Source organism: Pinus tabuliformis, chromosome Q (genome assembly GCF_031772625.1).
Source record: "Pinus tabuliformis cultivar Carrire ecotype Pingquan chromosome Q, CPIR1, whole genome shotgun sequence".
Classification (NCBI taxonomy): domain Eukaryota; kingdom Viridiplantae; phylum Streptophyta; class Pinopsida; order Pinales; family Pinaceae; genus Pinus; species Pinus tabuliformis.
Window position 1 is genome coordinate 16,707,235 of NC_142296.1, and position 14,750 is coordinate 16,721,984.

Here is a 14,750-nt window from a genome sequence, read left to right on the forward strand (position 1 = left end):
AAATAAAAGTGTTTAATCCCCTAAATCTACTTCAACGTATACCTCGTGAAGCCCCTCCAAAACATTATAAAAGAATACCTAATGCACTCCCACATCACATCAAAAGCTCAACGAACTTTTTTGTGAGAATGCTCTAAAATATTCCAACCGCTTGAAGTAAAAATAACGCAGAGATTACAGATAGTGCAGCGAGGTGGTGTTAGGGCAGGTCATATGCCTACAATAGGGCTTTAAAGTGTCCTTTTAGTGAGAGTTGATAAAACATAGGGCGTTGAGGCATCCATCCAATTGCAGCTAGTATATAAGGTGTTAGAACATCCGTTAGGTTGGACCCTGAAATCTAAGGCATTGGAGTGTCCTCCCAATTCCAGGGGTAAAACAGGGTGTTGGAGCGTTCTACAAGTTGGAGCCTGTAAATGAGAGGGTTGGAGCCTCATTCAATTAGAGATGAAAACTTGAAATAATTGTTTTTTTTTAAAAGAAGACAACAATTACTGAAGCGTTCAGTGGTTTTTGACACAGAGGGGTTTTCCACCTAAATATCAATATCTATTGTCTCTATCTTTCTGCATTGTTGTATGGTGTTGTTTACTGGTTTTGCTATCTAATTTTAAATAATTATAATACTATTGAAGATTACATAATGTTCTGAAAAAAAAATTAATAAAATATTAATTGCTAGGAAATATTGATTCAACCAGTGTGTTTCCAACAATATATATATATATATAATCCTCCTCTTTTTTAAAAGTAAACTCCCTTTCATCCTCTATTAACTTCATCCTTCTAACTTCATTATTTTATTTAAAATGTACATTTTCATATATTATTTTCTTCTTGAATTCAGAAGTTCATTTATTTATCTATCCATATAAACGAACTTGGACACACACATACATATATATATTCTCTAAACCTAGCAATCAAACAAATTAATATGCCAGTAAATTTATATACACGTTTTTATTTTTACTGAAAACTCAAAATTTAAATTTCAAATCTACACAGCTGAGGTTCTAACAATCATTGAAACACCAAAAACAAGAATTTTTACACGGCTCATTACCCTGGAAAACCTCAGTGTGGGTAAAAACTAGCAAAGAGATTTTATTAGGATTCAGGAAAATATACAGCAGCAGTACTAGAGATGTTACAGCCAATCAAAAGCCAAAAGCCCTAGAAATCAGTCATTCCCTTCTGCTTGGCACTACTTGAAGCACAGCCTCTTTCCACAGCAGCACACGACCCCTTTATACGACCCAAGACTCGGCCTCTTCTTCTCTTCACTCCGCCTAGAGCACGGCCCCTCTCCTCCGCTGCTCGTCTTTCCTGTTTTTCACCCAAGTCGACCCTCTTCTCTCTCACTCAAAGTGATTTCGAAAATAATATCCTTCACCCACTCATTTCCAGTGATTTATAATTCTTCTGAGGCTAAATAGCGTAAGTTTACATTAATTGATTAAATCAATGAACTTTTCTCTTAAGTAAAACTTAGGAATAATTAAAACTGCCGTAATAAGTAATTATTAAGTTGTCTTCTGCTTACCTGCACAAAAGGCCCATGCAGAAAAACCTGTACGAGCTACAATTTTAACAATATATGCTCCCCTCAACCATTCACAATATTGATTTCTATTTTTCCACTTTGTGCATTAATGATGGGTGGACTGTTCACTTGAAACTTACTGGCTCGAAATCTTCCCAGCAATAAAAACCCAAGTAGAATAGCAATATGTCCAATTGTGAAAGACTCCATCTTAATACTCACTGTTAAACATTGTTCTACGAAGTTACGTTGACCTATTTTGGTCATTTGAACATTAATATTATATCGTTTTGTTTATCTTGAAAAAAATGTACATTTAGTTGCCATGCAAAACATTAAAAATTAAGGGCAATAGTAATGATTTCAAAAAATTGATGGAAGAATTGCTAAAGCACCAGTCATAATGAGTACTTCCGTTCTCTTAACCCCTGGATGAGACCTTCCCAGAGTATGCCAAGAAACGATGGAACTTGAAACATCCGTGTTTATAGACACGCAAAAATTCTAATACCAAAAGGTGCAACGCATGCACAATTCCAAGCAAGAAGCAGCTAACTGGGGACATTGTTTGTACTACAACATTTTAACCATACACTGGAGGGGGGCAGACCTTACCATAACAGAATCGAAGTCAAAAACAAATCTATAATTTGCATAATTGAAACCAATCTAGAATTCACAGGAATCCACTTGCATGAAGAAAAATTTATGCAACAAGGGGAAAGGAAAAACAAAATTTGAACTGTATCATAATAACAAGATGCCCCTGATAGTTTTACTTTAACAGTAAAATACAATATACTTATAACTAATATCACATTCAAAACAAATTATTGAGTGCTCCCCTTTAACTGTCAATCGTTTATAAAAGCTCAACTCAGTTAGGCAGCGGATTCTTGCTTAGCTGCTGCTTCCTCAAATGTCTCTCCTTCAACAAGTTCTGGCACATCATCGTCATCTTCTTCAGCAGCAGGATGAGGAACTTCTTTCTGAAATTGCTGTGCAAGCTTCCTTAGGTTGGCAAAACTGTCTGGCCCTGAATTCAACAGAATTCAAATACAATCAGAATTTAGCAATTTTTAACTTAGCCATTTCTCCCAGAAGTTTTGATGCTTTGATAAGTTTTAGAACAATCAAATCCCTCATGAAAAAAACACACAAGTGTAACCAACTTATGGTGCAGATCTCATACCAAGCTGATTGATAATCCCTGGAAGAAGATCTTGAAGTCCTGCATTCAGAATAATAAATACAAATCGTTTGAAGAAAAAAACTGAAACTCAAGTATGCATATGTAATCATCTAATGTGTTCATCTTTCTTTCAAAAATGTTATCTACAAAAGTCTATGACCCTGCTTGAAAAAGGTTAAAGAAAAAGAAGTTTAGGAACACTACTCTTTGTTTGTGGAGATCCACTGACCACCCATGTATTAGCAGCAATTGAAGCTTGAACTGTCAGAGAAACAGAAGCACATAATTGTGAAAAACTGCCTTCGGAGAATTCTTGGACAATCAACTACTCATTGACCAAAAATCTAAAAAGGAACTATTTTTATTCACAATTTGTAACCGTGCATTAGTCAAATGAACAGTGTGATCGCCATAGATCAGTCTTAATTGTCCTAGACAACGTGAAGACTTACCTTTTGGATTTGTAAAATGAATAACAGAATCCTCCAGGAAAATATTGACCTCTTCAATAGCAGGTATTGCATTCACTCCTATCCTTTTCAAAGTACTTTGAAGTTTCTTGTCATCTGTAGTTGTTGTCCTGTGAATCGTCTTCTTCTTTCTGAAATTACAGGCACAGATAGAATTCTGATTCATTTGCGTGAACTATGAATGGAACAATTTAAATCCAATATCAACATAAAGAAATCATTAATGTCTAAAAGCAAATCTAAAGTCATTAAATGATTCTTCTCTAGATAGTTTCCAGTTGCAATGCCAAACATTTTTAGCTTGATAACCTGCGCATGGTACCCTTCCCACCAGTGCGAACAGCACCAGCCATCTTCATAAGCTTCTCCCTATTCATCTGAGTTTCCATACATGATTATCGAGTCATTAGATGACAAAATATTCTTTTCTCAGACAATATGCAAGTTAGAAAACATTTATTCACTAAAGATCATCAATGGCCATAATCTATACAATGAAGCATCCACAGAAAATTTAGCCATCACTGCACCCTGAGCAAAGCAAAATTCAGTTTACAAAAAGTTATTTTACAGAAGAAATTATAAGTTTATGTCGTTAACAAAAACTCTGCAATTAATGGTATATAAACAAGTGTAGTATCTTATCAAATCAGAAAGCATAAATAGGGCAAAAAACTGAATACAATCTACCGGCATAAAAGTCAGCTTCTGTAAGACTGGATATCTCAAATAAATGTAGGTTAACTTGAGTTTGATAATGTCAAAAAATCACCATATTGTGGCAGAAAATTGTTAATTTTGTTATTTAAACATAAAAAATCAAACCTGAACAAAAGAAAATCAGATCTGAAGTTGATTATAGGAGCAGCATACAAGGCTAGATGATCACAGAAAATGCTCATTAAGATCCCTAGAGAACTGTATGAATGTCCAACCAAAGACCATGAGTAGGTCAACAGGACTGTTCAGTACATATGTGGCAAAACAAAGCAAGAGTGCAATAAGGCCACTCCTATAAAAGCAAGAAAAAAAAGCCAATCTCTAAGATCTGGACACAACTAACATAATGCTAGAAGGAAAATATGATGCCCTGGAACTGAGTGCAAGGGGTCCTTCTCTGAAATTAAATGTGAATGCAAAGCCCTCCTACCATCCGAGGCCGAAGGGAATAATATATGTGTAGAAATCTGGCTGGAGGAGCTGAATCTGGCCTAGAGGATGCCCCTCGATCTAGAAAAAGGTGACCTGCTATCAGGTTTTGGTGAAGGAGGGCTACCTTTTGTTTAGGCATGAGCCGTCCCAAGGCCTGATATGTCAGCCCTTCATGAGTTTCACAATCAAGGATTACACTGCTCCCCCACCACCACACCACATTGTACCAGCCTCCCCCCACTCCACGGTCTCACCAATATAGGCACTAGAATAGTGTTGCACTCTGCTTGTATATGCATTTATGTCACATGTTTCAGGTTCAACAGTGATTTGTCTCAAATTGAGGTTTCTGACAAGGTTCGTATCAGGTTTGGCTATATAATAAGTCACTTGACTTGCAAGCATTAGCACAAGCAGAGTTCCAAGCTTGAGCTAAAGAGGGCATAGCAATGCAGTGATATGAGGCTTCAAGGTTTCGAGTTGGAGAGGGCACGCAACACATTGATAATAAGAAATAGTCGAGAGGGTTCGAGCACAAAATATTAAAAAGTTGAAAACCAATGGAGCAGGGTTTGAGTTGTGGAGTGTGGAAAAGTGAAAAGTATATGCAGCATGGGCAAGAATCTAAGGCAATGTGCGGCATGTCAGGAATGTTGCATGCCCAATATTTACCTTGAAACAATTAAACCTTAAACTTTAAATGTTTGCCTTGACAAGTTGAACCTATAAAAAAATTGTTTTAAATTCACCTTAAAATTAGAACAGATTTGAATTTGTTGAAGTTTGGCCTTGAGGTTCAGCCTTGGGGTTCGGCAAAAATGCCTGAATTTTAGAAAAAAATTGAGGTTTGCCAAATTTTGAACCTCAAGGTGCTGTGACATACTTTGGCGCTCCCATCCATTGGGAGCACTGAGAAGAAAGATGTAATCTTATGAGCAGTGTCGGGTCTAATGGGAGGCTGGAGTATGTGAGCTTTGAGCTTGAATATCTCTCCCAAATATAACACTAAGCATTTTTGATCTAGGTATTGGAAAAAGGTGGATAGAGAGTTAGGATCTTTAAATAGGCAATAGAACTACACATGTATCTTGTTGTAACCAAAATTTGCAAGGCAAAATTTGGTCAGAGACAGAGCTTGCCTTTGTTGGTTATGTTCAAGAAGGACAAGATATGCTGGCCTGCATCTCATTTTCCAAATACAGGCAACATTCCCCAGAGAGTGTAAACCATCTGGATATTACAGCTTTGATTTAAGTTTGCCTTCATGTTGTCTGTTAACGACTCCTATGCAGAGTAGAAAAGAACTCTGTTGGACATTGTTTAATCCAAAATCGAAGATATGTAGCCCATCAGCACATTAGTTTGGAACCAGAATTCAATCCATGGAACAACTCTAGAGACTGATCAGAATTAGACAAACAAACAAAAAAATCCTAAAAGAGATTAAGGATATTCAGGTGCTTTTTGGATTGAAATGGTTTTGACCATGGACACTGCCATAGGACCTGGAATAATGGGTTTGCTTGAGGTAATAACCAAAGCAATTCCCTTGCCATCAACTTTGACAATTTTGGCCTCATGGGTTTATGTCACTGCTTCCATTTTACTTGTCACAGAGATCAGTCGTGTAATCATGACAGAGCAAGGATTGGAAAGAGTGACTTTTACAGGCCTAGCAGTGCATACATTGGGTGACAATATGGGAATTGTTGTTGCAGCAATTTATGCAATGTTGATCTATATTTTTGGTTGCTTATGTTGTGGGTCTCAGTTCCCTTGTTCAACAGTGGTTGCCCTTTCTTTCTCCTTTCATGGCCTGTCTTCTGTTTTTGGGCAATGATGGAAGGAATTACAACCCTGGCATTATTCAGTGTAATCGATGGGGTGAATAAGAGTTTACAAATTCTGATGCTTACATCCATTTTAGAGCTTATAAGTGTTGGAGTTGGAACAAATGCAGAGGTTGGTCTTGTGGTTGTTAATCATGCCATTTGTATCTAGCGCTGCTTGGAAAAATGACTATGCAACACATATGGGAGTGTCATCAAGGATGGGATTATTTGCTGCCTTGGATTACTTGTTTGATGCAGTTGCTTCCAGCATCTGTAATAGTACTTGCTGTATATTCATTGTGGAGAGCTAATACAGGGGTTTTTTATTAGTAAATGCAATGCATTATTAAATAAATGTATCAACAGTGGCTTAAGAATTTCTTTATTCCATTCAGCTGTTACAGATAGAAGGGGTTTTCCTCTAGAAACATCAGCTATTGTGTTAAGAAATTATGAGAATCATAATCTGTCGACCATGTAGTGCGAGAGGCCAAGAACGAGAATGAACCTTCCACAATAAAAATGTCACTTTTAGCCCAAGAAGAACCATACATGAAATTATGCTTTCAAAGAATTGATAACCATATGATGTTCAAAACTTGCTGAGCAGAAATAAACTATTTGTGTCAACATACTTTATGAAGTTTAAAAGTGCATTGCCATGGGAAATCCATATCGACAATGGCTAGATGAAATAGTAGATTCTAAAATCCCGTCGGCTTCTTTGCATTCACATTGATGAATGGTGAAATGGTTCAGGACGTCAACAGGCTTATGGTTGATCAAGAAAACATGTCCAGATGTGCATTCAATACAACTGATTGATGGTGATGTTATGTCTAAAAGGTAATGAGGACAACAGTTAGAAAGTGCTACATCTTATGGTCAGACTTGTCACTTTATTATATGAAGCCAGAAGCAAAACCAGACTATAAAATATGAACCCCAATACTCATGGTGTATTGAAACAAAGGTCCAACGCCTTCTCATCTTAAGGCGAATATCACGTCTCAGAAAGGACTGCAGACTCGCTTGTATCTACAGATGTAAATGCATCTCTCTATTTCAAGGGGCATCGACAAGAAAACTAAGGCTCAGAAGGCAGAAAGGCTAGCAGGAAAAACTCCTTTGACCAAGTCAATAGGGAGAGTTTTGAGAAATGTCAAAGAATTAAAGAAAAAGAAATAAATCCGATTATAAAAGACAACGCGCCTTCTGGCTTGCAATATTGGTAATGATGGATGAAAACCTGCCACGACATCGAGCCTTGTTCTATGGATCACCACCGTGGCGGCCAATAGTATAGATCGGGATTTTGTGTCACCAATGTTGCTTGGAAATAGCACCAATGTCATCGGCCGAGCAGTGAACCATGAGATACTCTTTTTAATCAGATTCCAAAATAGCTTGGTATCTGTCCTGTTGAGTTTGGACTCGTAACATTGCACATAAGGAGTCAACGCAAATATCACTGGAAATTTAGAAAAGAAGTTTCGCAAACAGCGAGAAGAAGTGTTGCAGTCAAATCACGGCCAACAATTTGATGAAGGGGCTTGCATGCCTGAGTTCTCTAACATAGTAATTTCGTTGCATCTACAAACATGCAATCAACAGCCCAAATTGAATCTCCATGGATCGGATGGAATGCGGGACCTCAAAGCTGTAGGAGTTTAAATGGAGGTTCCCCGTCGCATAGTTGTTTGACCAAACCACCATCCAACAGATCAAGGGCCATGATTTATCCCGGGGGTACTACTCTATTCCAAAAACCGCCAAAGGAAACCCCGAGAAGTGGTTTGTGGTTTATCCCAAACCACTCATGCTTTTGCTGACACATATGTGACAACAGTTGGGGCCCACAAGAACCACGACTTCATTCAAATTTTATTTGACAAATGTTTTGTTTGTAAATTCAAAACCATGTTGTTTATATTAAGAAGCCTTTTAAAGCACGGGACTTTTTATTGGAATGAATTAATATTGCATATATTATTATATATATGATATTAAATTCATTTGAATATTGTAATTTTATTATGAATTAGTTTCATAACTGACTCTGATTCGACATTTAGCAGGAGGAGAGGACAAAAGTCTTAAGAAAATCATTTGTAGGGGTTCGGAGTCTTCCAGTTATGAAATAATGTAATGAAGAAAATCTCTCAAAAATTAGTAAAGAAAACCAGTTTTGATTCCATGATCTGAGTAAGTTGCAGTTTTGTTTCCCTTGCTATGTGTTCATTATTTCATGGTGCGCCTTTCTTCTGTTGGAGAGTTCTCTATATTGCATTTGATTAAATGAGAGTAATAACCTCCTTATAAAGTGCTACATGCTAGTGGAGTCAGTCCAAAATTTATAAATGTGGGATAAACTGAGATAGCCACAAAAGTGAACTTGAAAGTGTAAAATTGTAGAAAATAATGTTTTGTTGTAGCCCACAATTGATACAAGGAAGAAAATGCAAGCACACACTAAGAAAATAAGACACTTATTTTTGGTCTAAGACCCTACAAAAACCCACAAGGGGAAACCCAATTCTAAGGGAGGATTTTATTTCCTTCTTAGGGAAATTTGTACTATGAGAAATTTGGACTTATCTCTTCCCTTAAAGGAGTGCCTCTGAAGTCCTCCTTCTAACTGAGTTTTGAACTGATATCTTCAACACATGTGCATCTCTCCCTCAAGTAGAAATTTCAGGCTTCGTGACTGCTCCTTACACACAGGAAACCGGGCCACTTGTTTGATTGTCAATAGCCTAGAAAGGCATGTTAGAGGAGATCATAAAAACTACGCTAACAGGTTTCTCTATTCTAGGCATACTCACCCAGAAAATATGGGTTGATTCCCCCGTGTCAGCCAGGCTACTTCACAAATGACAGCATGTCCACTGCTCAAAACATGAAGTAACATTCTTGTTATTTCACACAAACACCATGTACATTGCTCAAAACATGAACTAACATTCTTGTTATTTCACACAAATTTTTCGCCTTAACTCGGCCTAGAAACCTCCCAAGATTTTTTGCCTGAACTCAGCCTGGAATCACTTGCAAACTCAACTTGTACTTCTCCACGAAATACTCAGCCTGGAACCTCTGCAAAACTGCCTATTTTTCGGCCTTAAATTTTCGAGTTTTGTGCCTCTAATCTCGCTTGAAAATTCGGGTTGCCTCCTTGAGTTGTTAACCCTCTTCCCTTGGATGCAAACTTGCATCCCTCTTTCCCTTGCTCTCTTCTCAATGGCTCTCATGAGAATGAATGATAGAAATTGTTTCCCTTTCCCTTTTTGTCTTCCTTTAGTGTGGAGAACCCTAATCCTTAGATCCGATGGATGAGATCAAATCTCAACTCATTATATCAAGGGTGGAGATCATTCCCTCTCTTGACCCCCTCCCTCATCATGTGGTCCACCTCAATTAATGAACCTCCTAGTACTAATGTTTTGTACCGTGTGCACTTTTTCTCTCATAAGGTCCCCTTAATAATATAAAGTGTACTTAGTAATTTTCTCATAAAGTCACTTTTAAAACTCATGTGACTCTAATAACTTAAAGTACATAGTACATGTCTTATAAAAAGTACTTTAGCTCCTTGAGATTAACAAAACACATAATGTCACTAGACAACAGTGTCAATAATGTGTCTCCCTAGGCCAAAATGATAAATGCCTAGGAAACAATTCCTTGGTACCCTTATTTTCAACAAAGATAACCTAAATTTAGAATGAGTCTATTGTTGCCCCATCTAAGATCTAATTGACCATTATTATTCTATTAACTTTAGTATCCTCCATTAATGGTCAAACTACTAACTACATCAAGCTTAACCCAAAATTTTAAATATTTGTCAAGACCCAAAGACTTGGTAAAAATGTTTGCAATTTGATCTTCTATTGGACAATATTGCAGCTCGATAGATCCATTATATACAAGTTGTTTGATGGAGTGACAATGTATTTCAACATGCTTGGTATGCTTATGGAAAGCTAGATTCTAGGCCAGTTTGAGCACACCTTGATTGTTGTAGAACAAAAGTACAGGCTTTGTCTAGTGCATCATCACATCTGAAAACACCCTCCTAAGCCAATTGCCTCACATGCTCCTTGCACAACTCCATCTTTTGCTTTAATCAATGAAAGGGCTATTGCATTTTGTTTTTTACTAGTCCATGTGACTAAATCTATGTTGAGGTTGAAGACATATCCAAAAGTCGATTTTCTATCATCCCTAGAACTTGTCCACTCTAATTTGTACACCCATTAAGCAAGGTTGTAAGGGGTAGAGAGCAAAAGTGGGAGAGGAAGCACAATTTTCAAAATGCTTCCAGGAGCGAAGCATTTCAAGAGTATTTTTTATATAATACATGTTTTAATATATTTTGATGCATATATATATATATATATATATATATAGAGAGAGAGAGAGAGAGAGAGAGAGATCAAATCAACTATAGAAAACATAGATTTAAGATAATCATTAAATCATCAACCATTTAGTAAACATATAACATCAATCATCTAGTAGTTATAACATTGTCATCAAATGATCAATCATCAAACTTGAAGTTTGAACATATAAAATTTGTAATCAACAAATTGTAATAGATAAATCCACAATGAAACAAAATAGAGCATCATATTCATTATCAAAGAGATATAAAATACAATCAATAGTTCAAAGGCAGGTTCAATGTTCAAACTTAAAAAAATCATATTATGTCTACAAAAATAACCCATAATGATGACAAAGTATTGAGTTCTAGAGACTACTTCTAAAGAGGGAAAAGAAAAAGATATCTAGTATCTACTAAGCTTTCCTCTTGCCAAGAGAAACTTCTAGTTTCTTTTCACATGATCAATGAAAAAGAGTAGGATTAGGTGGAAGTGTTCATGGAACACGATCAACAGCTACATGGCCCCCATGTAACGTTCGATGTTGTATAGATAAAGGTAAAATTCCAGCATCCAGAAAATTGCAAATAGATGGGGCTAGCATGTCCGCCCCATGAATATGACCACACAAAACTATGGCTCCATCCTTAGCCTCCTCTGGATTGTTGTCCCAAGTAACATATTTCTATCATTCTTCGCTACATCATAATAATGGGACAACAACCTCAAGTTGTAGTGCATGTAAACCAAACCTTTTACCCAGTCTACATTCAAGTTGTTTCTCTTCACATTGTGAATGACACTATAGATGCTCCAACACCTCTCTACAAAAAGAGTGTTAACAACTAGTGAAAGCACCCTCACTGGCAATTTATATAGATGTATGGTAGATAAGCCATACATGTTCTACTATTAAATTTCAGACTGCTCTATGTTGTTTCAATTCTTCAATTAGAAATCTTTCATCAATAATTAATATTTCCAATCATCAACAGTAATGAAGATAGAACAATGAGTGCAATGACAAAGGAGACAATCAACACATCAACAAAAGACACCAAAATTTTGGTCAATAACCAGGGAAAAATCCACTACGGGGAAAACCCTTTGTAATTCTTCTTCTATTAGATTGTCATAAAATGTTCAGCAGAGAGTACAATGAGATATACAAAATCATCCAACAAAATTAACCCAACAACATTCATAAATATGTTCCCAGCATCAATCCAAATCATAGACAACTTTTCCTATCTGTGGTCAACTACAGTCAAATGTCAATTTGCAACCCTAGAGCCCAACTGCACGGAGGAAGAGGTGTGTGTGCGGTTGAGAGCTTCGAACCGCACAAACGAGCCTACCAACCTGTGGTTATAGCCAAAAATTGCTTGTGTCAAGCCTGCGGTCAGAAACCAAAACCCTAACACATGTGCGAGCTTCGAACCCTGTAATCTCGGACCTGTATGAACCAAATTTCTTGACCCGACCTTAGACTTGTGTGAACCAATCAATGAAGAAGAGAAGAAGAAGATGCTTGGTGATGTCCAAATGAGCTTGAGGTCACTTGTATTTATAGGCTTCCAAGGGTGTCCATTCTGTTAGGGCTGACCTAATCAAATGTAACATTGTGGGCTTCAATTCAAAAATACACTTTCCCTTATCCAAATTGAGCACTTCAATAGTCAAAATTGGTCCTCTCAAAAAGAGGAATCAAGTCCCATTGTTGGCATTTGTCACTACTCCCTCTCAACTAGGGAGAAATTCAAACTGCATCATGTAATAATCATATGTATCCTTTCGTCATATCATGTCTCATCTCTACTCAACTTTATCTGCTAAAACATTCTCAAATCTAAAGAAGAAGAATCGTCGGGGAGCATTAGCTACCACCCTCTCAAGACAATGAGGAAGGTTCTATGGGACACTCTCACCTCATGTCATCACATAGGGGAGCAAACATCTTCCACCCGATGTTGAGCAATATGAGTTATAGCATAAGGGAGCTAACATCTTTTACCCTATAGTATCTCATCCATCCCATTGCTCCCTAATCTTCCCAACAATGACCCTCAAGAGTCATGTGGTAGAACACCTGCATCATAATCAGCTTGGGTAACACACCTCTAAGCACTCTCTCAACTCGTTGGCCAAACGGGGAGCAATATTCCCAACAAGCCCAACTTGTGGGTATGATGCCAACTAGGGTATACTTTGCATAGACCAAGATAGGGGAGCAACATCTCCAACCCTATGGGTAACAAATAAGGGTGATACCCTATTGTCTAGAGATCCCTCAACTCCAGGAGCCCTCCATCTCAATTCTTCACCCTGGGAGCTCAGACAAGGCAGAAGAGTCGGCTCAATGTTCTTGATCATTGATGCCCTTTATCAAGAGGGGTCACATCCATCAGTTTGCGCTACTCCCTAACGACCAAGAACTTTCCTTTCGGCAAAGCCTTGGTGAGAATATTTGCAATCTACTCATCTGTTGATATATGATGGAGTCTAACCACTCCTCCCTGTACCATGTGTCGAATGAAACGATATCGGATCTCTATGTGCTTGGACTTGTCATGAAATACGATGTTCTCTGCCAAACGGATCCCACTCTTGTTGTCGCAATATATCGTTGTAGTGTCCAAGACCTGCTCAAATAACTCTCCAAAGAGCTTCCTCAACCACTCTGCCTCAGCGATAGTTAGTGCTACGAACTTCTGCTTCTTGCTCATCCAAGATATCATGGCAGATCCAGGGCTAAAACAACATCCAGACGTACTCTTTCGGTCAACAACATTTCATGCCCAATCAACATCGATAAATCCATGAAGTCGAACATCCCAGGAAAAATATCTCTGACCAAGGGTGATCGTCCCATGCAAATATCTCAAAATGTGTTTGGCAGCAATCCAATGTGCATGGAGAGGCTCGGTCGTGAATTCATTCAACGTGTTCACTGCATAGCATAAGTCTGAACAGGTTTTCACTAAGAACATCAAAGCCCCAATCAACTGTCTATACTTGGATGGGTTCGCCAAATCGAGTCCTGCAGCTTCTCCACATAACTTCTTGAAATTCATTTCTACTGGTGTGGGCAGGGACTTGCATTATGTCATTCCAAATCTCTCCAGCAGCTTCATGACATATTTTCCCTGTAAAAGGAAAATCTCACTAGGCCTTTGCCACACCTCAAGGCCTAGAAAGTAGTGCATGAGTTGAAGGTCCTTCATCTCGAATTCGGAGGTTAACTCCCTCTTACACTTGATCATCAGTAGCTCACTACCTGTCAAGAATAAATCGTCAACATATAAAACCAAAATCAACGACATACACTGGACTACCTTGAAGTAGAGGTTGGGATCAACATTGCTTCTAGTGAATCCCAACTTCACCAAATAATTGTCTATGTGGGCGTACCATGCTCTGGGGGCTTGCTTCAATCCATACAATGCCTTCTTCAACCTGCAAACATGTGTCTTCACCCCTCTACTTCAAATCCATGTGGCTGCTCAACATACACTTCTTGTAGCATGCCATGGAGGAATGTTGTCTTCACGTCCATCTAATGAATGGTTGTATATCGAGCTACAGGTGCAAATATATCATCATAAGCTTCTCCCTCTTTCTGGGAGAATCCTCGAGCCACGAACCTTGCCTTATATTTCTCAATTCTTCCATTGACTCCTTGTTTGATCTTAAATAGCCATTTTGAAGTCACCATAGATTTTCCCTTTGGTCTCGACACAATATCACATACGTCATTCTTCATAATTGATTCATATTCTTTGGCCATAGCATCCTTCCAAACTTGTTCTTTCACAGCTTCTTCAAAGGTGGGAGGTTTGGCTTGAATCATAGTGCTCATAGCTGCAACATATCCCTGGTACCTGCATGGATTCTTGCTTTCTCTAAATGATCTTTGAATAGGAATGTGTCTCTCATCATCCTGTAATGTGTCATGAAGCCAAAGTGGCCTCTTCCTGGCAGGAGGATCACATGGAGGAGGATCTAAGGGGTCCATGGGCTCCATGGGATCATCAACAATGTCTCTCTCGGATTTAGGCACAGAAGGACCATCTAAAATATCCATATCATCATTCTTCTTCTCAAGAGGAGGAGGTGGAGGAAGGTCCCTTGCTTTCCCAAGGGTAGCATCTTCATCGAACGTTACAT

At 38.1% G+C, this 14,750-nt stretch overlaps 1 protein-coding gene across 2 annotated transcripts in view; it reads right to left on the bottom strand.

The window, feature by feature from the left end:
* Positions 1 to 2,177: 2,177 nt before the first annotated feature.
* LOC149218044 (nascent polypeptide-associated complex subunit beta-like) overlaps positions 2,178 to 14,750 on the bottom strand; it is a 40,437-nt gene continuing 27,864 nt past the window's right edge. The window contains exons 2-6 of one of the 2 annotated variants that reach the window (XM_089383759.1): positions 3,518 to 3,585; positions 3,191 to 3,339; positions 2,943 to 2,999; positions 2,739 to 2,777; positions 2,178 to 2,582 (exon numbers count right to left, since the gene is read on the bottom strand). In XM_089383759.1, coding sequence (XP_089239885.1) covers positions 2,428 to 2,582; positions 2,739 to 2,777; positions 2,943 to 2,999; positions 3,191 to 3,339; positions 3,518 to 3,585 — 468 coding nt within the window. In that variant the 3' untranslated portion in view covers positions 2,178 to 2,427. Of the gene's footprint in view, positions 2,583 to 2,738; positions 2,778 to 2,942; positions 3,000 to 3,190; positions 3,340 to 3,517; positions 3,609 to 14,750 lie in introns of those variants that run through there. The other variant, XM_089383758.1, reaches the window with a different exon arrangement.